Source organism: Chanos chanos, chromosome 3 (assembly GCF_902362185.1).
Source record: "Chanos chanos chromosome 3, fChaCha1.1, whole genome shotgun sequence".
NCBI lineage: Eukaryota > Metazoa > Chordata > Actinopteri > Gonorynchiformes > Chanidae > Chanos > Chanos chanos.
The window spans coordinates 47,855,276-47,882,394 of NC_044497.1; the positions used below are offsets into that span (position 1 = coordinate 47,855,276).

At 44.2% G+C, this 27,119-nt stretch overlaps 1 protein-coding gene across 3 annotated transcripts in view; it reads left to right on the forward strand.

The window, feature by feature from the left end:
- Positions 1-27,119, forward strand: part of tcf4 (transcription factor 4) — a 147,505-nt gene that overhangs the window by 113,318 nt on the left and 7,068 nt on the right. For all 3 annotated transcript variants that reach the window (XM_030767015.1, XM_030767016.1, XM_030767017.1), the window contains 7 exons: positions 8,716-8,821; positions 9,156-9,289; positions 9,705-9,840; positions 12,216-12,286; positions 13,514-13,592; positions 16,223-16,302; positions 16,877-17,080. In XM_030767015.1, coding sequence (XP_030622875.1) covers positions 8,716-8,821; positions 9,156-9,289; positions 9,705-9,840; positions 12,216-12,286; positions 13,514-13,592; positions 16,223-16,302; positions 16,877-17,080 — 810 coding nt within the window. The remainder of the gene's footprint in view (positions 1-8,715; positions 8,822-9,155; positions 9,290-9,704; positions 9,841-12,215; positions 12,287-13,513; positions 13,593-16,222; positions 16,303-16,876; positions 17,081-27,119) is intronic.

Genomic DNA, 27,119 nt, shown 5'->3' on the forward strand with positions numbered 1-27,119 from the left:
AGTGCTGGGACAGAGCAGGGAACAGTAATTAGACCTACACAAACACTGGCCGTCTTTGCCTGGTACCCTCTTACACTTCAGTCCGTGGGGTTCTTTGATCCCGCGATCGCCACTTTCACAATGTTATCCTTGAGAATATAACATTTCACTCGCTTGCTTGTGGCTCTGGGTATGTGAGCCATTCTGCATATGGTTTTTGGAGTGGTTTTTAATTGTTCTTTGAAGTAGCCCTGCATCCGTTTTTTTCTTTCTTTCTTTCTTTTCTTTTCTTTTTTTTTTTTTTTTTGATGTTGTGTGTTTTGATGATCAGCTCTCACTTGTAACATGTCAGGTTGTCATGTTGATTTTCTAAAGAGTACTACTGAATTCATGTTCAACTTTGTGGACATTCCGCTCTCGCAAAAAGACGTGATTCCATCATTGTTTACCAAGAAACGCTGAGCGAAATTTTAATGAGAGTACCTCTTCTGATTTTGTAGCTTTTTCGTCGATGTTGGCTCGCATTTGGAGCGAGCAATAGCACTGAATCCGTAACGTCTGTTTTAACAGAGCTAACCAGTCTTGCAGCCGTTGTCATGTGTGTGTGTCAGAGAGAGAGTGAGAGAGAGAGTGAGAGAGAGAAGTGGCAATTCTCTGTCCTGTCCACAAGGTAACACCTCTTTGTCGTTCGACTATAACTCCTGCTAGAGGATTAGTGGAGATTCAGCGCAACGTGTTCATTCTGTCAGTACAGTGCAGGCCTTTGTTGTATGTGCTGGCGAATCTCACATGGATCTAATCAGGTCCTCCCCCTGTCCTGATCTATCTTTGACGCTATTAAGACACTAAATGTCCAAATAGCTTTATAATCCCTGCGTCCAGCCAGAGGCCAGTGTGGAGTCTCAGGCTGTTTGCTTTAGCGTTGAGTAGCGCAGCCTCTCATCCCAGGAGCTATTACAGATTTACGCCACTAACCAGCCAGATTTGCATTTGTAAGCTGAATGGAGATTTGAGTCTGTCTGCCTCAACAGAGACATTTTAACCTTTCCTTTTTGAAATCTCTCATGCACACCCTCCCCACATTCTCTCTCTCTCTCTCTCTCTCTCTCACTCTCTCTCTGTCTCTCTCTCTCTGTCTCTCACTCTGTGAGTGTGTGTAACAGTGAATGGGGCTGAGGCTTCAGACAGTGGAGTTATGTGGGTGTGCCGTGGATAAATGATTTACGTGCTTCTGACAATAGATGAAAAGAATGATTAATATGCAGGGTCATAATTTACACCTTATAAAGGATTTATAACATGATTTTTTTTTTTTAATTTTTGGAAAACAGACAGGTATTTGGCGCTTTTTGTCTGAATTGTGTCTTCTGACGAGGATACACAGTTACGAACATCTCGATTTTTATGTCAGCATTTTTGTTGCAGTCAGAAAAATATTGTGACATAATAATTTGACATTGTTTTCTTATAGCGTTTTTATGTAAATACAGCCCTCCCAACCCATGCCACACACATATACACACACACACACACACGCACACGTACACACACACACACACACACACAAACAATATCCCTGAAGAACCAGTTCACATATAATAATGTTGGAAGAGAACAGTGGCATGTAATTGAAGAGTGTTTGGTAGACTCGACTTGCTGGTCCCGTGTGTGTGTGAAACCGGGCTCAGAGGATGCCTGTACTAATGCATTCTGACATGAACACTGACAGAAAAAGCAAACATTTTTGTTCCTGTGTGTTGCTGCTTTTGTATCTGTGTTCCCCTGGTGTTGTTTTAGGTATTCTTTAAACACTGTCTCATACCGTGAGTCTGACATTTCTCGCTTTGCACAAGGGGGGGGGGCAGCACAGCAGATAACCGTCTTATCTTTCTCTCCTCTCTTCAAAGCATCCCTCTCTCCCCTCCTCCCTTTTTTACTGCTGTTCCCTCAATCCCTACTGGATACCTGATAGCCATCTCTCTCTCTCTCTCTCTCTCTCTCTCTCTCTTTTTCTGTCTGTCCATATGTGACTGATCGTGTAAAAGCAGAGGAATTAAGTTCTTTTTTTGTTTTGTTTTTTTAACTGTAGAACTGAATCTGAATTCAAAGTGTTTGGCATTGGCTGGTGTTGATTCAGTAGGATTAAAGGATGATAGAATTCAGTAGTGCCCTAGCCTGCAAACACATCAGTGGAACAACTCTTACTGATTAGTCTGAACCTTTTTGAATGTATTTTTTTGTTCTTTGTTGTTTGTTTGTTTGTTTGTTGTTGTTGTTGTTTTCTTTTTTCTTTCCTTACTTTCACACCTGTAATGTGTGAAAACTCACCAACGCGGAGGGCAGCAGTGCTGGCAACGGCGTTCATAATTTCAGCTGTGTGACCGTTTTTCTCCAGATCTGGACTTATACTGACTGTGAAAAAGACTTTGAAAAACTATTTCTCTGTCTCCCTCTCTCTCTCTCTCTCTCTCTCTTTCTCCCTGAGCTGTGCTGCCTGGACTGTGTATAGCAGGCTGGCTTTTTCATCCAGCAGTGTTGTCAGGCAGGGCTTTGGAGTTAGACCTGTGAGACCCAAACATAAGCCATAGACAGACTCAGCGGTGGGGAGGTCTCCTGGACAGGGCATGGAAATGGACTTCATCACCCGGGCCCTGTGTGTCACTTTTTCCAGCCTTGGCCTTTCATAGCCAGTCAGTCCATCAGTCAGTAAATGAGTGAGTGTGCCAGACCTGGACCCAAACATCTTACAGCCTCAGAGCTGAGAAAACACAGGGCTTTGGGGGAGCTAAGTCCATCGTTTTTCAAACATAGACAGCTTGCATGCGCACGAATGCACGCACCTGTGTGTGTGTGTGTGTGTGTGTAAAACGCATGTGTACGTGTGTTTATATGTATGTACGTAATACGCATGTGTGTGAAAACGCTTCTCTTAGGAAACAACAGTTCGGTCCTGCGTCTGTGGCCAAGCATTTTCTGATGGTTTGCGCCATTTCCACTTTCCTAGTCTCTCTGATCTCTGTGACAGGAATTTGGAGTGGTGTCCAGGTGGCCCCTCTCTCTCTTTCTCTCTCTCTCTCTTTCTCTCTCTGCCATGTCAGTTCTGGCACTGAAGCTGCCTGGCAGTGTCTATGACAGTCCTGCATGGCAGTCTGGAAGCAGGCAGTGTATGCCCACTGCTCAACCCTGTTACTGTCCTGTAAGAGACAGAGAAACGGTGGGAAACGGGGGGGGGGGGCAACAACGGAAAAAGGCACAATGCTTAATGTGATGATTTAACAATGCCTGTCGTCATAGGGGGAGCATAACAGGTCAGGGAGGGAGGAAGAGAGAGAGAGAGAGAGAGATTTTTGCGGTGTGTGATGATGTAATGACATTGTTCTGAGCGATATGAGGTCATTTTTATCAATCAGTTCCAGTATTCATTCACAGAACTCATAGCTCTGCTTTTATTAAAGGCTTTCATTGCCATAATACAAACCTGTCACCCTCTCTCTTACTTTCTCTCTCTCTCACTTTCTCACACGTCAGCGCCGTAATTCAGCTTTAATCTTTTCCTTATTTTCATTTTCAGTTTGATCTCTTATCAAAACCTGTGAAGCTTTGTGTTTTTGTATTTTTTTTTTTTCTGCCCAGAGGGGACACTTGCTATAAATGCTCTTTGGACTAGACATAGATAGATGGCTTGTACTGTGATGTTTCCATTAGAGATAAAAGGATCTGGAAGGTTTTGACTGTCTGCCATATTATATGTGAATATGTTCAAGAGATTCTGCTCTAAGTGAAATCTCACAAAACTGGATTTATAGCTGGCCACATATGCTGCAAGATCTGGAAATGCTTTGTGTCACTAGACGTGCACACTAACACACGCTTACACACATACACACATAGAGTTCGCATATGTATCCATTAATACATATACATACACCCGTGACTCCAGTAAACATATATACAGCCTAATTCATTAGTTTATTCATTTCCGCCATGAGCGGCTTAAGTGTCTTTTAGCCTCCCTCCTGGTGGTGGCAAACTGCCACATTAGTATCTGTGGAGAAAGAAAAAGCTCACAGGGCAATTTCTGAATTCTGGAAACTAACGCTACCTCATTTCCAGAGGGGGTGAAAAGGGGAAGTCTCTCTGCCCCTATTAGCTGTGTGTGAAAAGTGCTTCCTGGCTGTATTGACATCTGGCCCTAGGCTGTGAGGAGTCACCTCTTCCCTACCCCTTGGCTCACACACACACACACACACACACACACACACATACACCCCTCCCAGCAGGGACTCTGTGGAAACACTACCTCTCTCAGTCACAGGTGCAGCACTGTAGTAGAGCGCACTTGTCCTCGTATGGTGCGCCCTAATCAAGCCACAGGAAGGCTGGCCTCCTCAGGGAGTCTGAGAGAGAGAGAGAGAGAGAGAGAGAGAGAGAGAGAGTGTAGATATGTATGTGCTTTCAGGTGTGTGTGTGTGTGTATGTGTGTGTGTATGTGTATGAGAGTGTCTGTGCTCTTGAATGCACTTCTCTTTCTGATTCCTTGCTGTGGCTCATGTGGAATCAATTAGTATTTGATGGTAATGCCAGGCCCCAGGCCTCTGGCATGTCTTTGCTGTGAGAATGCTCTGGAAGCTCCGCTGCATCTGGAGAACATTACTGCAATTGCAGGTTGATAGAATAAAAGTCCGGGGTGAGGTGGGTGGGATTTCCTTCCGGATTTTCTCCCCCCATCAACCTTTCTCTCTCTCTCTCTCGTTCTCTCTCTCTCTCTTTCTCTCTCTCTCTCCCCCGCTCTCTCTCTCTCTCCCCAACTTTATCCCTTCTTCATTTTCTTTGTATTTCGTCTCTCTCTTTCTCTCTCTCTTTCTCTCTCTCTCTCTCTCTCTCTCTCTCTCTCTCTCTCTCTCTTTCTCTCTGATCTGAACGACAGAAATATAGTCTGCCTAAAGGAATTGCTCAATATATCAGCCACCCCCCCTTCACTCTCATCCACCCCTTCCATCGTCTACCCCCATCCCACTCAGCATGTGTTCTGAGTTAAGGCTCACAATTAGCCCACAGCACGGCTGCCTCAGCCCCATTCAAACGCTGCCGAGAGCAGGATGAGGCGCGTAATAAGCTTCCTGCGGGAAGAGTGGATGTTGCAATGGGGTGAGACATGGACGTTGAGGTTTTTCTAGGCGTTTTTTTGGCTCTTTTTTGGATGTTTGGAAGCTTCAATCAAACCAACTTGTACTTGATAATTTAGTAGTCTGATACACTATGACAAACAGACTGTAAAATATACAAAACAATAAAAAAAAAAAAAACCCACCAGTCACCATCTCCCATAACCAGGATGGCTTTCAGGTCCTCTTACCAGTATAAGCAGGAACTTGCTCGGGCAGCAGTGTTGGGTTGCAATAGCGGCTTTTGCGTGCTAAGACTATCCGGCCAGATGTTTGCTTCCTGATGACATAATGTCTTAGGGAGCCGGACAGGACCTGTTGAGTAGCTCTGAGAATGGCCAGACCATGCTCTGTAGGCCCATCTCTGTCTCTTTACTAAAGACAGTCTAAACTGGTTTAAGGGTGTTTATTACTGCTCATTTTGCTCTGAAATGCTGGGCTTTGTGATGTCACGTCGGCCACAACCTTGGCAAATTTTTGTCTTTCTTTGTGTGTGTGAGTGAGTGTGTGTGTGTGTGTGTGTGTGTGTGTGTGTGTATACACGCGTGGTTTTGGTTTAGGCCCGATCCGGTCTGCTCCACTCTGGTACACAGAGCCCAATCTGGACTGTGTTAGTGGCTGGGGGGGAGGGAAGGGGGGGTCTAGGGCAGACTAGCACAGGTGCAGCGGGTGGAGCCTCAGCTGAGGGGGTGGGGGTTGGGGAGGGGGGGTGGTTAAGGGGAAGGGCGGCAGGGGTTTCGTGACTGCCTCGTTGACTGCATGCATTCCAGCACATCTGCTGCTGGTCAAGGGCTGTAAACAGACTCTTCTCCTTAACTCCTTTTCCTCCCCTCTTCCATTTTTACTCCCTCTGTTTATGTATTTTGCTATTTAGTCTTGTACGACATCTTCATTTTTTTGTGCTTCCTAATTTGCGGCACTATTTTTCATTACTGTTCCCTTTTTTGTCTCATTCTCTCTTAAAGAGTCCTTGTTCTTAAAAAAAAAAAAAAGGGGGGGGGGGGCAAGTAAATATTCAGTTTTGGTTGTCAGAGGAATCTGGGCGTTAGACATGACACTTTCTGCTCTGCCCTCGCACAGATTCTTGCCATTAAAGAGTTCATAGGTCAGGCCAAGGCCTTTCACCTCACATGTGATCTGTAAAAAAAAAAAAATTCAGATTGCTGATGTTGACTTGCTCATTCCAGCACTATCAGGCCATAACTATGGTTTTGTACATGTACGTGTGTGTGTTTGTGTGGTTTGGGGAGCTGTCTTCAGTAGGTCTTGATATAGTTAACCACCTACCAGGAAAGCATTTGTTTTGACACAGGAAGGTGAAGAAGGGAGAGGAGGAGGTGTTTGGGAGTGGGGGATGGGGGGGGGCGGTTGAGAGAGGTTACCAGATGTGGTCCACGTTGAGCTTCCACACAGGCATTAATGTGGAGCTCATCTTAAAACCGAGTCAAAGCTCTCCTCCTCTTTCATCTCTCTCTTCACCCTGTTCCCTTCGTCCTACGGTTTGTGAGGCACTGCAGTTTATTATTGTTTTAAAGCCGTTTTTTTTTTTTTGTTTTTTTTTATGAGTGCACATCAGTTCATAGTTCTCAAGAAGAGTTTAAGCTAGGTTTGGTTTCCCAAAAAAAAAAAAAAAAAAAGTTTCTGGAAAAAGTAAGATTTCTGTCATAGTTATAGAGGAGTCTGTCACACTCATCTTTAGACTGGAGTTGCATCCATAAATTCTAGATCCCTCTAAGAATTAAAGACTCTACAAGATCCTGGGGTTGAGTAGTTTGGTTCACCAGGAATGTGTCTATCTCTGAATCAGCTCCTAAGACTCACTTTTGAAGACAGAACCACAATCCACAAATTATGATGTAGGACATCTGACTTTCTCATTTGAAGTGAGATAAATTTATCAGATATTAAGGAGAGATGTGTAAATGTCGGAGGAGATTGACCTCAGTGCTGGTCTGCCTGGAGTTCTCTGCTTTACTGCAGGAGTCAGGAGTCAGGTGTCTGTGTTCAGTACTGAAGAAGAGCAGACAGGTATTTGCTAAGTTAGTGAAGTGCATGTCCGGAGGGAATAGTACACTTTCTTCCAGACTTTCTTCTGTTATGATGTCTACATACCGTGTGTGTGTGTGTGTGTGTGTGTGTTTCTGTGTGTGCATGGGGCTCATAAAAACATGTCTGCAAGACGCATCAATCCGTAACACAGCTCATCCTCGTGGTTTTGAGCTACAGCTCTGTATGCATGTGAAAGCCTGTGTGTTAATTCATGTTTGGCTATCTGCAAGACTGTAGTCCTAAAGTAGGTCCATCAACATACCCATAAATGTGGTTTTATTAACGGGGCCAAAAAAGTTGCAGTTTTTCCTCCTCCGCTGTGTCTGGAATGGAATTAGGGGGAGGGAGTTGCTGTGGTATCCCCCGTAGCGACGGGCTGATGGTATTTACAGCCGTTTGGATGGTTGTTTTTGTGTTAGTGAGTCTGTGCAAGGTGCTTCATGGGAAAGGGAGGCTTCCCAGCTGTGCTCTGCGTCTCAGAGTGTCAATAAAACTCTCACTCCCACAACCCTTTGCCAGAAAGCCCTGATGTATTGGATATATAGCTTACAAAATGGCTTCTCAAACTCCTCAGTCCATCGTTGTTATACAGTTTAAAAAATCAAATTAGGCATTTTATGCATGCTGGCAGTTAGCTACTGACAGTTTCTTGGAGAACAATAACAGTGATGTGGTCTCTGCCATTCTAAAAAAAAAGAAAGAAAGAAGTTGCATGAGAGAAAGCTTGCATGAAGTCTAGAACACTTTAATAAAAAAAAACACGATAGGAGATCTGAGAGAGTCACCGTGGCGTGTTGAAGCAGAATGATCTAAAGCTGGGCTCGTTAGCGTGTGTTCGTTAGCGGTCAGTCGTTAGCTTGGCCCCTCCGCTGCAAAGTGTGATGGATTCCCGGAGCAGCTGACATGGCAGTCATGTCCACTCCGACTCCGTGCTTCTTCCTTTGCTTCCGTGACAATATTCCCAGTGTCCCAGCCAGACTTAGCTCAAACCACAGAACTGGCCAGATTGGCTGGGAAGCTCAGCTCCGGGCCTTTTGAGAGAATCATCTTTCACAGTGTTTTTCTTGTCCTTGCACTCTCATGACGGAGAGAGAGCGTGGCTGACAGTTCCTGTTGACGTCGTAATGTTTGACACAGGGCTGCTTCTAATTAGATCCACTATTTCTTATTTTAACATACGCAGGTTACATGAAAAAGCTTCATTTTCCACGTTTGTGTGCTTAAGAGCTTGATCTTGTTTTAGCGCAGGACTATGCTCAACTCATTAATCACTACTATTATTATTACGACTTTTAATGCTACTTTTATTACCGCTGACTAAATGCGTGTCAGTTATATGGACGCTGAATTTTTGCACCATACAAATCTAGTTTGCAGCGTTGAGATGAATCATTGTGGGAACATCAATAAATTTATGGATCCATCCTGATGGTTTAAGTTGAGCCACTGTATTTTTGTATGGAATGGTAGTGTGAGGAGTTGTAATATTGAATGTGACTGTGGTTTGGTCTTCGTCCTGCAGGTATACGCGCCGTCTGCCAGCACTGCCGACTACAACCGCGACTCCCCAGGATATCCCTCTTCTAAAGTCCCCAGCGGCGGCTTTCCCAGCTCATTCTTCATGCCAGGTAACAAAACCAGAACGGCCTGGGCCGTCAGACTTAGCTGGGCTTTATGCTTGTCAGTTTCTTACGAAAGAATTTTCCAGGAAAAAAAAAAAAAAAACTTGGGTAGAGCTTACATCTTCTTTCCTAACCTGGCCTGTGGATAGTGTTAGAGTAAAAATAGACTGATCCCAGATCATTTTTAAATGAGAGACGAAGACGGACTGCTCTAGTTCCTGCGTTGAATTCATGTGGTATAAGTTTTAAGATAATGTAATAACGTCTTTTTTTTTTTTTTTTTTTAAGTAAAGCTGTTGAAATTGAGCCCGATTTTTATGGTTTATGATGCTCTCTATAGACGGCCACCACAGTACAGACCCATGGAGCTCCTCCAGCAGCATGAACCAGCCAGGTTACAGTGGGATGCTGGGAAATTCATCACATGGGCCTCAGAGCAGCAGTTACTGTGGCTTGCATCCACATGACAGGCTTGTGAGTGTTCCACCGGCTACCCTTGTATGGCATCTCTACACTGACACACCATGGAATCTGTTGCTAAGTTCTAGTGTTGAGTTGCCCTTAAGGAGGACAAATTATTCTTTATTTAGACAAAAAAAGTTATTGCAAGCATTTTGCCCTCCCAAAATGGAACCGGGTTTCCGGGATTTACCCAGAGGAATGAATTATGTCATTTTTCCTTCCCTAAAGTTTCTGTCTCCTCTCTCTCTCTCCCTCTCTCTCTCTCTCTCTCTCTCTCTCTCTCTCTTTCCTCTATATGAATTTTTGCTTAGTTTTGCACATTTCAATTTTAAGTTTTGGTTTTTTTTTCTTTTCATTTTTTTTTTTTTTGGCATTTTTATCATTGCAAACAAGTCTGACCCTCACCCTGTCTCTGTGCTGTCCTCAGAGTTACCCATCTCACTCCTCAGCCGACATCAACCCCAGTCTTCCTCCAATGTCCAGTTTCCATCGCAGCAGCGGAACCAATCACTACAGCGCTGCCTCATGCACGGCCACCACAAATGGAACAGATAGCGTCATGGGTGAGCAGCTCCACCTCACTTTCAATTTCCTCCATGTAAACAGACCTCAAACCTCCAAACGCTCAGTTTCACTCAGCTCACTTACCATTTTGCGACAAAGTCATTTTGATATGGTTACTAATCTGAGCTAAACCATCGAATATTTTTTTCTCATGTGGAATTCAGAATACACGAGTTGTGAGCTGCTTAAACAGCATTTATTTTCCTTTATTGAGTTGTTGGTCTGCCGATCGCTCTCAGCGGTCTGAGGGGGGGGTGACTTGACCTGCATGGGGTAGAAGATTTCGTACTCATCTGTACAGAAATGACCCGGATTTGTTGTTGGATTGAGCACGCTGATAACAGATTCACGGATAACGATGCCTGCCATTTTTATACCAAATTTGAACCCTAAATCACTCCCTTCTCCTTAACGTCAGCTTGTGTTCTAAAAAGACAGGATGGACAGATTGGAAATGCAGACAGGTAAACATCGGAGAAAAAAAGGCTACAGTGGTATAAAGACGGAGTTCTGATAGTGACCAGACAGAAGAGTTTGGAATTCATTTTGGGTTGGGTGTAGTGTGTCTCTGTAGGAGCAATGGCTACGATATCGGGGGGGGTGTTTTCCCTCTCTCTCTGACTTCCCCACCACAGACGTGCCTCCATATGTTCCAGGCCCTTCCAGTCTCTCATAAAAATAATAAAACAATATGAAACAGACAATATGAAACAGAGTTTATTTTCTTAAAGGGCATCTCTGCATTCCAGAATTATTTCTGCTCCTATGCAGAAACTAAGAAACATGAGTTACAAAGAGTTGGTGCATGCCACTCTTAACCAGTTTGTGAGATGAAAGTTCAGGCACACATACATATGTGGCTTGTTTCTCTGTAAACAAGTGGCGCTGTAGAAGGGCCAGCATTGTGGATAGAGCGGAACAACAGGCCGCTGGAAACCCCATCTCTCTTCTAACTACTCAGGAGACACGAAGAAAAAAAAACAACTGTTTATTGTGAAGTACAGGGTTCCTTCATTACTGTTTATGAAGCAGTACACATGCACAGATTAGATCTCTACAAAACTAACCCATATTACACCCAAAATTTTTTCAACAAGGGAAAACGAAATTAGACCGGAGTTTGGGCTTAAAAAGGAGAAAAAAAAAAAGAAAGAAAAAAAAAAAACTCAGCCATCCGTTTGTAGTTTGAAAAACATGGCAGGATCTAAAAGAAACGGATAATAACCAAAGCTCTTTTCTTTGAAGGCTCGCTGTGCCCTGTAATGCTAAGCTCTCATTTATTGAAATTGATTTCTACATAGAGGACATATGTTTGACGTTAGCCTTTGAGTTATATTGGGAATGCGGTGTAATCCCACTGATGGACCCGCCATGGGCCACTGCCCGGCCCTGCAGCTCAGCTCCAACATGTGCCTGTTTTGTTTTTGCCTTTTTTTTTTATTTGGTTTGGCCGTCTTTAGGCAGTCACCGGGGGGGGGGGTCCAGTCCGTGTGATAGGAGAGGATAGCAGTTAGATGGGTTTTAGAGGGATGACAGTGTACGGTGAGGATAAGGCTAAAGGAAAAGAACAGATAAGTCTAGTTAGATGTTTTGTGGTGGGAGCAGAGGCTAACTTGACTGTAAAAGCGTAAACATCCCATCTGGGAGCGCCAAGACAGCAGAGAGGAGACTGTCAGGAGAGATGGTCACTGAGCGTGTCAGAGAGTGCAAGAGAGTAAGGCCGGACGTGCGCACGTGGATGCGCGACCCGCACGCGCGCATGCACGCGCCCGCTTACGCAACCGTTTGCTTTTCTCTTTTAGACGCGCACATACACAAATGTCTTAAATGTAGTCCCGTCGGATGTGATAGATTCTCTTGTTCTCAGTAGACGGACTGATTAGTGAGATGTCTGAAGCAGGTGCTAGATTAGAGCAGTCAAAGCGTCATTGCCGACACGGAGCAGAACTCCGCCGCTCTTCGCGTGTGCCGCGCCCCGAGGGTGCCAAAGCATTTCTGCCCTAACTACAGCAGTCTCTTGCTTTGTGAGCTTGTGAAGTTTGTTGTTTTTGGAGAGAAGTTTTAATTGAAATTAGAAATGTGTGAATTCTTTAATGGGCTGTTTGAATCCCAGTGGGGGTACTGCAGGACTTTAATGGCCGTTTGTGGGGTTTTTTTAAGGGTTGTACTCTACTGTATGTCTGTTTGTGAGACGTTGCTAATGACAAGGACACAGGGCAGGACTGAAACTCCAGATGGATAGGTCGACGCATGGATCACTGAATGATGTATGATGATAGATTGAGGAAAGGTAAGGAAAGGACCCCTTCTTTAATCCGTGTTTCTTTTCAACTCTCTCTCTCTTTCTCTCTCTTTCTCTCTCTCTCTGCTTTAGCTAACCGAGCGCCTAGCGGAGCAGGAAGCAGCTCACAGACTGGGGACGCCCTGGGCAAGGCCTTGGCATCGGTGAGTGTGTCTCGACAAGGTCCTGGAGATCAGACGAGCAGAGCCCCGATACAGAATTAAGTATTGAGACACAGGGAAGACAGTAGCAAGATAAAACTAACACAGGTCTGAGACCAGAGTGAGACAACACCAATCCTGCATTGATCTGTTCTACTCCAACACACGGATAATCACGTAATAGCGAAAGAAGAGTGTAATGCCACGTCTCCGGCAGACAAAACAAAGAAAACTGCGCGTGGAAAGTTGGTGTTTTGATGGCCTCAGCTTACAAAACTGAGAAAGTAGAGAAAATTTTATGTCATAGCACCAAGCAGTTCCTGCGTCAGGCAGTTTGGTTCAGACCAGAACGTTTGAGTCAGATCTGTGTCAACAAGGAGACAGCATCAAGTCAGTAGAGGGAAGGGTAACAAATCATCAGCTAGTGTTAAGTAGAATATGCACACGCTGGAATACCTCAGTGGGTCTGTCTCACCTTGACTAATAGGTATGGTACTGTAATCTACTGTCTAATTAGGTCAGATCAGTAGAGCGTTCCCTTTTCATTAGAAAAAAAGATCTGTAAACAGAGCGTGTTTTACCTTAAACTACTTTGTTGTTCAGCAATTTATTCATAGTTATTTATTCATGTTCATTTCTGCCTAGTTAGTATTACACTGGAGTATTTTAATGATAAGCAGCGTAATTAAAGTGTGGTTAAGTATGTTTTCCCTGCAAAAAGAGGTTAAAACCCACAGTAAAATCATTAGCCCAGAGCCATGCAGTCAGAATTCAGCTTTAAGACAGATCCAGCAGTGATAGTGTTTCTGCTGAAATAAACAATACAGTGTGCAACACACACACACAAACACACACACACACGCACGCGCACACACATGCACGCGCACTCATACAATCAATACATACACAGCACACATTTCACAGACATACATGTTTACAAATTTAGAGACAACACATTCAGACAGATAACAACATACTGTGAAGCCCACATACGCACATACACACATAATCTATTTAGAAAAATGAGCACACACAAATATAGATCCATGAATGTTCATTAATGAACTGTCACATACACATACACCGTACATACACACACACACACACACGCACACACACAAACGCAAACGCTCGCTAATTCCTAGATTATATCTCCTTGGGGGTTTTATCGGTGATGTTTAACATTAATGTGATTCACCACGGCAATTTTTTTTTTCCTTCACGTTTCAGATCTACTCTCCTGATCACACAAACAACAGCTTCTCATCCAACCCCTCAACTCCTGTGGGATCCCCTCCCTCTCTCACAGGTAGGAGCTTTTTCTCTCTCTCTCTCTCTCTCCCTCTCGTCGCCTTCATAATGCAACACATACCAGCACACATGCTGGCCTGGCACTGTCTCAGCAGGTCTCCTCTGATTGCATTTGTGTCATGGTCATTTGACAGACAGGATGGATTCAGCCACACATAAAGGACATTGCATTAAGTGAATTTAGTTATTTCTAAATCCAAGTCTTGTTTGTTTGTCCTGACTGATTTGGTCAGTTTGGTGTTAAAGATGACGAATGTCTTCTTAAACATTCTCTTACCTCTTCATTATATAAAGATCTGTGGGACTCTCCCCAACTGGCGCTCGGTCGTTAGCGTGTTTAAATGAATGAAAAAGCTTTACGCAATTTCCCAAAAGATAGCAATAGATAGATAGATGGGTAGAGAGAGAGAGAGAGAGAGAACCAAGACAGGCCTGCACTGGCTTCAGAGGTCCACACAAGATGGCTGCCAGACTTAGTGCCAAGTTTTGATCCCCTACTTGTCAGGTTTGAGGGATAGCGCCAGGGAAACCCATCCCAACAGTAACTTAGTCTAATTTACCGTACAAATGTTTGCACCAGTGACATAACTCGATAAAACACATTCCCTCATCTGTCGTTCTCTTTTGTTTTTGCCAATTACCTCAGTTGCAAACCAAAAACAAAACAAAACAAAACAAAAAAAAAAAACCCACTCCCGGCTCCTTAAAGTGGAAAATGACTTTCTCACAAAGCCCGATGTAAAATTCTGTGCTGGCAGTTGTAGCTACGCAGCATTTGAGGTTTCCAATGTACATGACAGATAGTCTTAATTACAAATGCACTTCACCAAATAATTTCAGACCAGCGCAGTGAGTGTGATATGGTGTTATGAGGGACATTTTAAAGGTTCTTGTGAAAGGCAGTGTGTAATAGGCATTTATCATTCTGTTAAAGTTATTAGACTTTACAAATGAACATGATCCTTATTAAAGCAGACAATTGTAAATTGATATTTAAACTTAAACATACAAGGAAGTTTATGTAACTAATTTAATAATTTTGTCGGCAGTTACACATCGCCTTTATTTGCACATGAATGTGGAGGTAATTATATGCTAATTAGCATATGGAAATGAGTCTTAATAATAAAAAAGGGCTGCAAAAAATGCACATATACATAAAAGAGGACGATAAATGCAACATGATTAGATCTAATATGCATAATGAAGGAATCTGGTGACCTCTGAGCATGAGGGGTCAGACAGGAGGAAAAGGAGTAATGAAGGAACATGTTTTTTCATAAACACCTCCCTTTTAATTGCTTATGTAAGCCCGCCTGGTTCTGAACAGGTCCACATTTTAACAAGAGCCATTGGCCGTCATTACACGCCGGTTTACCTCATCAATGAAAAGAAAAGAATAAAAAGATGTATCATTAGCATCTCTCTGTCCTTAGCCTATCAAAGGTCTTTGTTCCTTACCTGCTCCCGAAGCGCCTGCCACCCCCCCACCCCCACCCCCGTATATACAAGGAGGTTCACATTTCAGCCGAGACAAGGGAACTGGGGAAAAGGGGATCAACCCCCCCCCCACCAAACCAGTTAATGATCACAGGTCTCGCAGATCAGGGGTATTCACACAAAAGAACCCCAACAAAAGCAGGGGGGGCAAAAGAAAAGGGCAGTGTAAAATCACAACACTGAAAGAGGAGGAGAAAAAGTCTGGCGGGCGAGTTCTCGTGTCCCGTCGAAAGAAAAAGAGCGAGGGGAGGTTTTGGGAGGCGAGAGCTTTTATTGAAGTTAACTCCCCTTTCCATAAGCCCATATGCTCCTGTTCAGGATCAAACAGCCCGTGTGTTACAGTCAGACTGTGCCCTTTATATTCGATCTGGGCCTTTGAACCTATTCTCAGTTAATATTAGAAATAGACACCCTGTTCTCGCTGAGAGCTGAGATGCTTAACTTTCACTTTGGGATATTTACTCAACGTTCCTGTAGCCAGAGCGCCACGGAACATGGCAGAGACACAAGCCGTGCCCGTTACACACCTCTCCCGATACTCAACATGTTTAGGGCGGTATTTTCATTAATGTTTGTGTTTGAGTGCGGTTGTGTGTGCGTGCGTGTGTGTGTGTGTGTGTGTGTGTGTGTGTGTGTAAATTCCATTCCCATTGGCCGTTAGACAGCGTAGCCTGTGTCTGAGCAGCCTTTTATCCTGCTGTCACAAGACATTACGAATCCATGCTGAAGCAGGAACAGCACTGAGAGAGAGCTAGACGCAACTAGACACACCAGACATGGAGACTTAACCCTGTACACACAGTGCCTGTGCCAACGTACAAGCATGTTAAATGCACAGACATCGAGTTAGGCAGGGCAAGGCCCGCCAAGTGACAGAGAGAGAGAGAGAGAGAGAGAGACAGGTAGACAGACAGAGAAAATAGTGTCCAGTTGTATCATTCTTTAACCAATGGAGGACTAAGGTCCTGGCAGAAATAGCAGTGTTGTTAAACCTTTTGATCACAGAGGGACGAATCCATGCTATTTCGAGCAACTAAAGAAACTTCTCTCAGCACAAATGTTATGTTGTCTTAATGTGTCCATATACTGCACTTTTCTCATTGTGTCTTCACTCGTCCTCTCTCTTAGCTGCCAGCACAGCTGTGTGGTCCAGGAATGGAGGACAGGGGCCATCATCCCCTAACTACGAAGCTCCACTACATTCTTTGGTAAGAGACACTGATCTGGACTAACTGTGAAACACTGAGGTGTACTACAGACTGTGAAACAGTGATGTGTACTACAAACTGTGAAACAGTGATGTGTACGGCAAACTGTGAAACAGTGATGTGTGATGTGGACTACAAACTGTGAAACACTGATGTGGACTACAGACTGTGAAACACTGATGTGGACTACAAACTGCGAACAGTGATGTGGACTACTAACTGTGAACAGTGGTGTGGACTACAAATTGTGATACAGAGCTACACCTGTCTGATTTCTAGTTGCCTATGTATTTCCACTAAATTACCTCAGTATTATCACAGAATTATCTCTGTTTTACCACTGCATCATCATAACATTACTATTAAATCGGCTCTGAATTACAGTACCATAATATCACACTGAAGACAGATGCTGTGACTGACATGAAAGCATGAATCATATCCAGTAATGTTGTTTATTTTATTTTTCAAGCCATTCTCATTAATATGGGGGCCTGAAACATCTAAACATCTAAATCTAGAGTATTTCCGAATCCGTCCAGAGCTTTACTAACCCAGCTCTTCCCCTCTGTAGCAGAGTCGTATCGAGGACCGGCTGGAGCGGTTGGACGACGCCATCCACGTGCTGCGGAGTCACGCCGTCGGGCCGTCCACGGGCATGCCCAGCGGGCACGGGGACATGCACGGCCTGATCGGGCCATCACACAACGGTGCCATGGGAGGGCTGGGCACCGGTTACGGCACTGGTCTGCTTTCCGCCAACCGCCACTCCATCATGGTAAACGAAGGCTTAATTCCCACTTTATAGGCCACCATTTTGTTAAGATCTGAACGCTGTCCTAGATACAGATGCCGTAAAGAGAAAATGGCTGAGTAAGTGATTTCATGCGGCTGTTCTGATTCACCGCTCGTGCTGTTCGCAGGTGCCTCCGTGTTTCTGTTTGATGAGGGCAGCAGTTTTTTTGGGGGGTTTTTTTTGAGCATTGTGTTAATTGGATCTGTCTCAGGTTCTGTGGCCATTGTAAATAAGTCAAGTTAAGACAATAGACAAAGGCTATTGTGACCTCCTCTGTTGTTAGTGCTGATATTGACTTGTTTTGACCTGGTTATGCTAGATGTAGTAGATTATGTGGAAAACCACTGGACTGTTAGACACTTTAGAGACAGAGAAGGAAAGGGAGTGAAGGAGAGACAGGAAGAGAGAGAGAAGAAGAAGAAGAAATGCGCATACACACACACACACATACACACAACCACACACCCTGGGAGATTGACGACTAACACATGTGTGTGGAGAATGTCTGGGGAATGTGCAGTGTTGATGCAATTCAAATGGGACCTATCTCACTCTCTCTCTCTCTCTCTCTCTCTCTGTCTCTCTCTCTGTCTCTTTTCCTATCACTATTTCTTTCACCATATCCATTCCTCTCTTCCCTTCTTTCTCTGGAGACTTAGATTCCTGGTATTTGTATCCTCCTCTAATACTCTCTGGGCACTTGTTACATGGCATGGCAGGGGCCAAGGAATTGTGGGAGGTCATGGTAGGAATGACCTGGCCAGTGCGCATGGCCAGAAACAGACAGACCAGGACTAAATACAGGAAATGACTCTGAACCTCAGGCAGCTCCAGGCTCTGGACACTGATGTATTCCACTTCATGAGAAGGACAAGGATGAGAGAGAGAGGGAGACAGCATAAGAGAGAGAGACAGCATAAGAGAGAGAGAGAGAGAGAGGGAGAGAGAGAGAGAGAGAGACTTCAAAACATCAAGGAAGATGCTGGTAATCTTTTCCATATTTAAGATTGTTTTGTTTTTTTATACTTGAAACAAGCCATAAAGGCAGCTGTGGAGAATAAAGGAGCAGTGGGAGGCAGAGAGAGAGAAAGAGAAAGAAAGAGAGAGAGAGAGAGGGAGAGAGAGAGAGAGAGAAGGAGAGAGAGAGAGAGAGAGAGGAAACACATGGAGATGAGCAGGAGGCTAAGGCCTTTTTGGAATATACACACACAAATACTCCAGAGCACATTCTCACACACTGAGGAAACCAACACGGAACAGACACACACACACACACACACACAAGCTTAGATACACTCTCTCATTGACATGTCAACACACACAAACACAACGATATACTGTATTCATTTGCAAACATACATAAATGATGCAAGGCTTATATGTAGCAAACACAATTGGGAAAAAAAAAACGGATACATGATGTATGTGCTGAGCCTCATACAAACAGTGAAATGCAGACAGAAGAACAGAGAGTGTCTGTGCATTTGGGAGGGTTCTGGGGCTAAGCTGCCGTGTGAATAAGGTACACCTTTTTAAGGCGGACTAGAAGAGCCCGCCCAGAGAGAGAGAGAGAGAGAGAGAGAGAGAGAGATCTTGAGTCACTGAAACCAATCAAGCCGTTCTCACGCACACATACATACTTACACACGCACTCAGGCACACACTGTCCCCATCACATCTCCAAATCCTGTTCCCAGTGAATTCGCTCTCAGTCAAATTCACTGTTTTACAAAGATCTTATGGAATGTGTCAAAACTAATGTTATATTTCCAGTCAGTCCAGTTCCACTCTGAAAGTGTAGCACAGCTTTAAAAATCTCTTGCTAACTTGTCCTCTCAAAATTGGCTCATTGTACGAAGGGAGAAAATGGTGACCCTGTAATGAAGTTATTATTTATTTATTTGTGTTTCCACCTCCTGGAGGGAAGAGGTGGCTGTTTGCATGTTTTCCAGTGTTAACGGGGCTGTTTTCTTAATGTGAGTAAATACTAGAGCTGCCACTCTGAATAAATGCAGGCGTTTTTTAGCGGGGGCCCCTGAAGGACTCTTTGATTCTAGGCAGGCGATTGAGTCATTGCACACAGAGAGGTGAGCTGTCAGTCAAGTACAGCAACTCTGTGTTTCTGCTCTATATCTTAGTGAAGGCTTTCACCCAGCCAGACTCTTTTATTTATTTACCTACCACCACTTCACTCTGGAACCAAAGAAAACAAGAGACTTAATGTGGGTTTAGATTTGGACGTCTTGTTGTAGAAAGCGTTCAGGGTCCTGAAGAACAGAAAGCACATTTAGAACTTGACATTATTCTGAACACTAGAGTAGAGAGAGGGAGGGGGAGAGAGAAAGAGAGAGAGAAAGAAAGAAAGAGAAAGAGTTTGAGAACTTGTTTGACATGTGCTGAGGGGGGAGGGGGGGGGCAGTTGTTTGCATTCATTCTGTGTGTGTGTGTGCGCGTGTGTGTGTGTGTGTGTGCATGTGTGTGCGGGCGCGCACGCCTGCGTTTGTGCATGTGTAAGTCGAGCAGAGTGAGGTCTTACATTACTGTAGTGTGGGGAATCAGCAGTGATATTTGCCACAGCACCCCACAGGCTTCCACTGATTACTGCATTTAATTCTCATTCAACCATCTGCTATTCTCCTCACTGATTCACACCCTGCTCCCCCCCATCCCAACCTAGAGAGAGAGAGAGAGAGAGAGAGAGAGAAGGGGAAAAAAACAAGAGAGAGGGGAAAAGATGACATTTATACACTGATTTCTCTCTTCGTACCCTGAGAAAAACAAAAAGTGAGCTCACTCGCTCTTTTTCTTTCCATTTGCTTTTTATATCTGCGGTCAAAAGGGGTGTATGTTTTTCTTTACGTTTACGCTGTAGATTTAATAATCAGCGTGGTGTTTCTTTTTTTCTTTCTTTCATTTTCTTCCTTTTCTTCTTTCACCCTTTCATCTAAATTTAAGTCTTGAAAATATGTTCCGAAGAGGAACTCTCTCTCTCTCTTTCTCTCTCTCTCTCTCTCTCTCTCACTTTCTACACTTTATGTTGATCTTAGTAGACTGTTATTGGGCTGTGGGAAGTGGTCACCTGGTTGAAATTTCCAGGGCAAACACACACACACACACACACACACACACACACACACACACACACACACACACACACACACACACACATATACTGGCTGCATTCCTCCTTATCACTCCCAGAAGCACCACCTCCTTCCCCCCTTCTTCTCTCCTCCTCTCTCTTCTCCCCTCTCTCCAGCCACAGCTGTATCGTATTTGCAGCGCTGCTTTCCTACAGCCCGTAGAGTCAGGGGATGAGAGACTGAGGTCATCTCTAAAGCAGGTGCTACCATGATGTGGCACAGAGCAACAGAACCGAGAGGGAAGGGGCGAGGGGGTGGGGGGGGGGTCAGCGTAGGCGTCTGTAGTAGGGGGTAGGACGGTCTAGAGAAGTAGACTGGTGTTTGGGTTCAAGTTTGAGAAGAAGAGGCAGCTGCCTGCAACCCCCCGTCCTGCATGCTGTTTAGAACATTCCAGTCGTTCTTTTAGAGGTCTTACGTAGAATAATCTAGAGCAGCATGTGAAAGAACCGCCGGCTTTTCACTTCTTAAAGCTCTTTCAGTAATAGCCGTCAGTCCTGATATAATGATTCAGAGACACATTAATAACATCCCATTTAGGACTACCAGCAATATCCATCCTTAAAACAACACACACACACACACATATACACACAAAAACACAGATTTATACAAATAGACCCTCCTCACACTCTCTCACACACACTTATTTACACAAATTTTATGCCTGCTCTGCTCATATTTTGCACATATACATCTAAACTCTCTCTCTCTCTCTCTCTCTCACACACACACACACACACACACACACACTCATTATCTCTGTGCTCTGCCTGGAGTAGGTGAGTTATCATGGACTAATCTTTAAACACTTATCAGCAGTTCAGTGGGGCTGAGTGTTCATCTAAGCAGGTTAAATGGATGGACTTCTGTTAGAAATGGGGAGATTGAAGCATTAGAGCTTAAAAAAGATTGAGTAATACCTTTTAAAATTGTCTCCTTTTGGAATAAATAGACCCTAAGCTGGACTAAATCTTCTGGAGAGAGCAGATTGTGGTCAAAAAGCCATCAGATCCATGGCCTTTTAAAAGCGAGCTAACCTTCCCTCACTTTGAAAGGAAAGGATAGAGAATGAAGGGGGCGGTGGTGGGGGGGGGGGGGGGGGGGGGGAGAAATTTGGATTCTAGATCTCAGAAAAAGCAAGAGGTGATTTGGAGTTTGGACGGTATTTTAGGTGTTTAAATGATGCAGTTGGGATTCAGAGTCCCAGGGTGGTACAGTGGGCAGCGTAAACCCCTGCTCCGCTGCCACACGGCAAAAGAGAAGGGACGAGGAGATGGAGGGAGAGATGGAAAGTGAAGAAATGAAACAGGGGAGGGATGAGAGAATGGAAAGAGAGTTTGAGATGTATAGCTGGTCCGGAGTAAGGAAGTGAGAGAAAGTGATGGATGATGGGGTAGATTGATTGTCATGAATCTTTCATTGAAGAACATGTGAAAAGTCACTTCATTTTCGCTGCTTTAGACTGCAGGTCGGAGATTTAGCCTACTTTTCTTTAAGCAGATTGCTTCACATGTAACGTTTATATCTACAGCTTTGTCCTGCACCTAGTGAAACAGTGTCTTCACTAAAGTATTCTCAATTTCACGTAATAATTCTTTTGCTGTAGTGTATAGTATCACTGTTGTTTTCAGCCATATCTCAAATACATTTGGTTGGATTACTTTAAATATCACATTTACTCAAAAGGCCTGCGAGTGTAAAACACTTTACGCTATCAGGAATCTTTCTCCATTTGAACTGTGAGTGGCAGGATCTCGGCATCATGGAATGTGCACATATAATACCATGTGTCTTCTAAACTCAGTGGCAAAAGATTGAGAACCAGGTGCTGATGAAAATTAAAGCAAAGCCACAAACGGGCATTACACTTTTTTTTGCCTTAAGAAAATGGCGGTTTTGGCCACAGTGATTGCTTAGGGGAAACTCTGAGGGGGTGTGCAAATACTTGTCCGTGACTAAAACACAGGAAGTGGTATGTGCAATTAAGCTGTATGTGTATGTGTGTACGAGTTCATGTGTGTGTGTGTGTGTGTGTATGTCTGAGACGCACAAAGACATGCTATTCTGGCCCCTCATTACCGTGTCGACTCCGTTCTCTCATCGCCGTGGAAACGGCTGCCTCACAGAGACCAGCTTTGTGATCACTCTTTCCATAAGTGTCTGAACAGAATGTATTTCCTTGTGGCCTTGGTGCTCCCCCTAGTGTCTGGGATGAGTCACGTCCATATTTCATCTCAGTACTTACTACAGATTATCAAAGAAACATGGTTTGAATCGTGCAGAAGGCTAAATCAGTACTCTCACGTCAAGGTTAGGCTCAGTTTATCTGAAGGCGATTCATCTGCTAAAGCATATAAGCTCTGGATCGCCATTAAAGCTCTTTTAGAGGAGCCTCTATGCGATATGAGCTTTCAGAGAGGGGTCAAAACCCCAGCGTCTGAAAAGTGCAAATTAAAAAGCATATTCTCCGCTAATCTTTAATGTAATCAGGCTTGCTTTTGTTGCGGAACAACTTAGACATGAAACATGAAAATCACAGCTAATAGTCATGCAGAAGACATCCGACACAGATCTTTCTGCCAGAGACCATGGAATGAACAGCTGTGTGTAGAGAGGAGGGAGAGGAGAGGGACCGGGAGAGAGAGAGAGAGAGAGAGAGAGAGAGGGAGGGGGAGAGAGAGAAAGAGAGAGAGAGAGAGAGAAAGAGAGGGAGAGAGGTAATCTGCAGTAAGTTAATGAAATCATGGGAAAGAAATGCCCTGTCTTGACTGAAGCTGAGAGACATAGCAGAGCTGTGACAGAAAACAAGGCCCCGTGAGCCTTCAGTGACTTCACTGTGAGAGTAAAATCCATTCACAACATTATAGGACCATAGAGAGATTGAAATACAGCCCCCCATACACACATACACTCACAAGAAACAAACACACAGACTCAGTCACGCACTCAAATACTGAAGCAATTGCACACTTATGCAAATACCTCTATCTTCACAAACAAATTTTGTTTACAGCTTGTTTACCAATTAGCCGTGGATATTTGAGATATGCTTAAAGTTGTTGTTCCAGTTTCATGACTCATTCTCTGAATTAAGACTTCAGATTGGTGTGTTTTTGACTCCAGCCTGTTGGAGTAACGTCTTTAACACAACACGTGGGACTTGGTCAGAATGCTGTCACGGGGAACAATACCAGAGTGCTGCCAGGTGTGCGTTTCCCCCCAAAAAATCTGATCCCACCCCCGTCCTCACCTTGCCCCTAAACACGTACACACACACACACACACACACACACACACATACGCTCCCCTCTCATCTAAGAGGAAATGGAGAGTATGGCTCACCACTTCACGCCGTGACCTCGTTGATTGTAAGCTCACTCCAGGTCCTGACACCCCTGATAAATACGGCATTGTGTGAGAAGTCCGCCAGCACTTCTATTTTTCTCAACCCACAGAGGAAGTTCATTTGTTCCAACCATTCAGACTAATGTAAACCGTTCTCTTTAAGTGATGCCTCTTTTTTTTCCCGCTTTTTTTTTTTCTTTTTCTTCCTCTCGTGTTTTTTTTCCCCCTCCGCTTTTGTTCCGCACTTTCAATTGTTTGCAAGAAATGGGCTATTTTAAGGGTCATAAATTTGTCAGTCTATTGTATAGAGCTCTGATGGATAGGATCTTGATTTGGCCAGTGACCTTAGAATTGAACACGCACACATATACACACACACACACACACACAATGGGCTTTGTGTGTCAGACTCACTTTGATCCACTGATTACATGTCATTGTGTTTAGTATATATCTTTATGTGGGAATTCATTGTCAAACCGCTATCACAAAACCATGAAAATGGGACTTGGAGTTTTTCAGATATTGTTCACACAAGTATTTTGTATTTTCCTCAATAATCTTGTTATATGCATATGTGCAATAACAAGTTTCCATTTATCCATATGTTCTGTTAACGCTGTTGTTCTAAGGACACATTAAAAGTTGAATTTGTTGTGTATATAATAGTTTATAGATTTTTAGGATGTTAGTATTTTGTTCATTACTGCAGTATTTAATAACTTGAGTTGCCACCTGCAGACAGTGTGGAGTTGGGTGAAGTAGCTCAGGTGCGACAGGTTAGACCTCGACAGTGGAGCTGCAGTTTTCTGCTTTGTTCTCGCTCTCATTCCTCTGCCCATGTTATTGTAATAAGCGGCCTTGTCTCCATATGGTCCTAATTGAGTGATGGCTCTAATACTTTCATTTACACTTTAAGTTTTTGGCTGCTGTGCCATGTTAATGACCACTAATGCACCAAGCACAAGCCTGCATATGGAACCACTCCATTGCAGCCGCTTAAACATACTGGTAGCGGAGTGCCGTTTGCAAGGTAATGTGGGTATTATAGAGGGGGCACATTGGCTTTCATTACATTGTAGCAATGTAGGAACCTCACATTTCATCTTTAATCGCCCAAAGGTCTGACTGACGCACGAGTTTTGATGGCATTTGTTCAGTAATGGCCTTGTTTATTACAGTAAAGTCATGAGGAAGCAATTTCCTCTTCCCTTTGAAAGTGGTCCGTGGGTGCAACGAGGTTTCTGAATTTCTTAAGGGGGGGGGTTAAAAAACAGATCTCGTATAGCTCATGCCTGAGCGGTCCTTTTATAGGCCCATGGAGCCCCACCATTTTTCACCAAAGTTGTCCTATGTCGGGGACCACCCCGGTTTGATGGTCTCAGAGGCTTAGGAGCTTTTTTGGGGAGGGCATCAGAGTCATTGGGAACAAGAAAGGATAACTGATAGGGTGAGAACAGGACGTTATTTTGAGTCCGTAGGGGTTTTTCGTTGTTTTTTTGTTTTTGTTTTTTGTTTTTTTCATCCCATGTGATTCCGTACTAAAGGCGTGAAATTAACCTAAATGTGACAGACTACTGCCTCTGCATGACCCACGTTTTTCCCAGAAATGATGCTCTTTTTGCTTTTCTAAATTTCTCTCTCTCTCTCTCTCTCTCTCTCTCTCTCTCGCTCCCTTTCTTTCTCTCTTTGCCTTTGTGAATGCTGAGGTCTTAAGTAGCCTTCTAATTCTCTGGCTGATTGTCTCACTGATGTGAGGCATGGCCTAACATGGCTTCCCATGTCTAAACAGCTTTGTAATTTCATGCTGTAAAAACATATTCAGATGTTGCCAGTGCGAGGATCGGGAGGTAGCCCGCTGAAAGCTAACGCCAAGCTATCCAGCACTCTCCATCTTCTGATTCAGTAATATTCAGCTCAGTCCTGCATGCCGCTTTCCTTTTTCTATTTTTTTTTTTTTTCTTTTTCTTTTTTGTGGCCACCCTCCCTCTCTCTTTTTTCTCCCCCTTTCTTTTCCAATCGGCCACCGTGGCATGTGATATAGCGCTCTGGCTGTGAGATGCTGTCTGCCATGAGTCTGGGTCCTTATTCTCCAGTTGAGCGCAGAGCAGGTTCGTGCTCTCTTGCTTGAAAGTTTCGCCGTCCATATAGGTGACGGTTAGCATGCCATTAGCCCAGCCCGGAGGAAGGTGGGGGCTCCAGCTCGAGTTCGTATAACAAACTAGGGTTTTCTTTCTACTGTACGCGTACTCTTGAAAAAATTTTAACACAGCATGTTGTCTGTGTCCTTTTTTTTGAGCGAAATTCTAGCGCGCCAGAAAATTCAAAGAAAGCGAGAAAGTGATTAAAAAAACACGACTACATACAGTAGTCATCAGAGAGTCTGTGCTCTCTTTCTCTCTCTCTCTCTCTCTCTCTCTCTCTCTTTCAGGAAGTTAGAGGAGAGGAAAGCGACTCTGACCCAGAAACTGGGTGCCTTCTCTCCTCTCTGCATAATCAGTGGAACAGAGCTGTGTGAGGCGCCTTCCCCCTGATTAACAATGGCAAGGATGACAGGGCTACACTGGGATCCCGTATCCCCAGCGAGCCCGCGCATCACGATACTAATTTAGTTTAGTTTTTAAATATAAAGCCTTTATTAAATATGTACGCCAACCCCTTATATCTGCAGCCAGGAGGGTGCCATTCTGCATTTGGAGGTTGCACCGTGATGAAAGACGAGCAAACAAATGCCGGCTTGGAATGTTCTGTCTGTTCCTGCAAAGCCGTTCGACATTTTCTGATATTTGCATCAAGCCGGGGAGGCGTCAGTGACATCCCAGAGCTGCACTGTCACAGGCTTAGCTGGAATTACAGAGAGAGAGAGAGAGAGAGAAAGAGAGAGAGAAAGAAGGCAGGTTCTCCAAATCTATTCCTAAAATGAAAAAAAAGAGAAAGGGAGAGAGAGAGAGAGAGAGAGAGAGAGAGGAAAAAAACTTGTGCCAAATCACAATTCCTGCTGTATCTCCAGATTCTGTCGGGGGAATTAGGAAGCCCACAATTAAACATATGGGCATTAAGATAATTGTCAGTTGTGTTGGCGGACATGATGGAAGACAGATGGATGTGAATCAGCGCACTCTGCAGAGGCACCCTGGGAGATCATTTTGTATTTTACCTGCCTGAGCAGCTCCTCTGTGTTTGTCACAAGCAAAAGAAGGAAAGGAGGAAGAAGGGATGGAGAGAAATGGAGGTGTGTTGAGGTGCAGCAGCGTTCTGAGACATCCACAGGGGGAGGGCGCCCTCTGTAGGTCAGAGCCGGTACACACTGACTGACAGAGAATGATTTAGGCTCAAACTGGAGTTACCTGAAGAGCGCTGGAGTGGTCTGCTTGTCCGTTTGCATCAGCTTGTACTGAAAATCGTTCAGCATTGCAGAAATTCTTAAGACGTGTGCCTGGGGTGTTTATGTATCTGTGTGTTTTCTTTTCGTCCGAGGGTCTAGTTCTAATTTCCATCGCTCTCCCCCCCTCTCTCTCTCTCTCTCTCTCTCT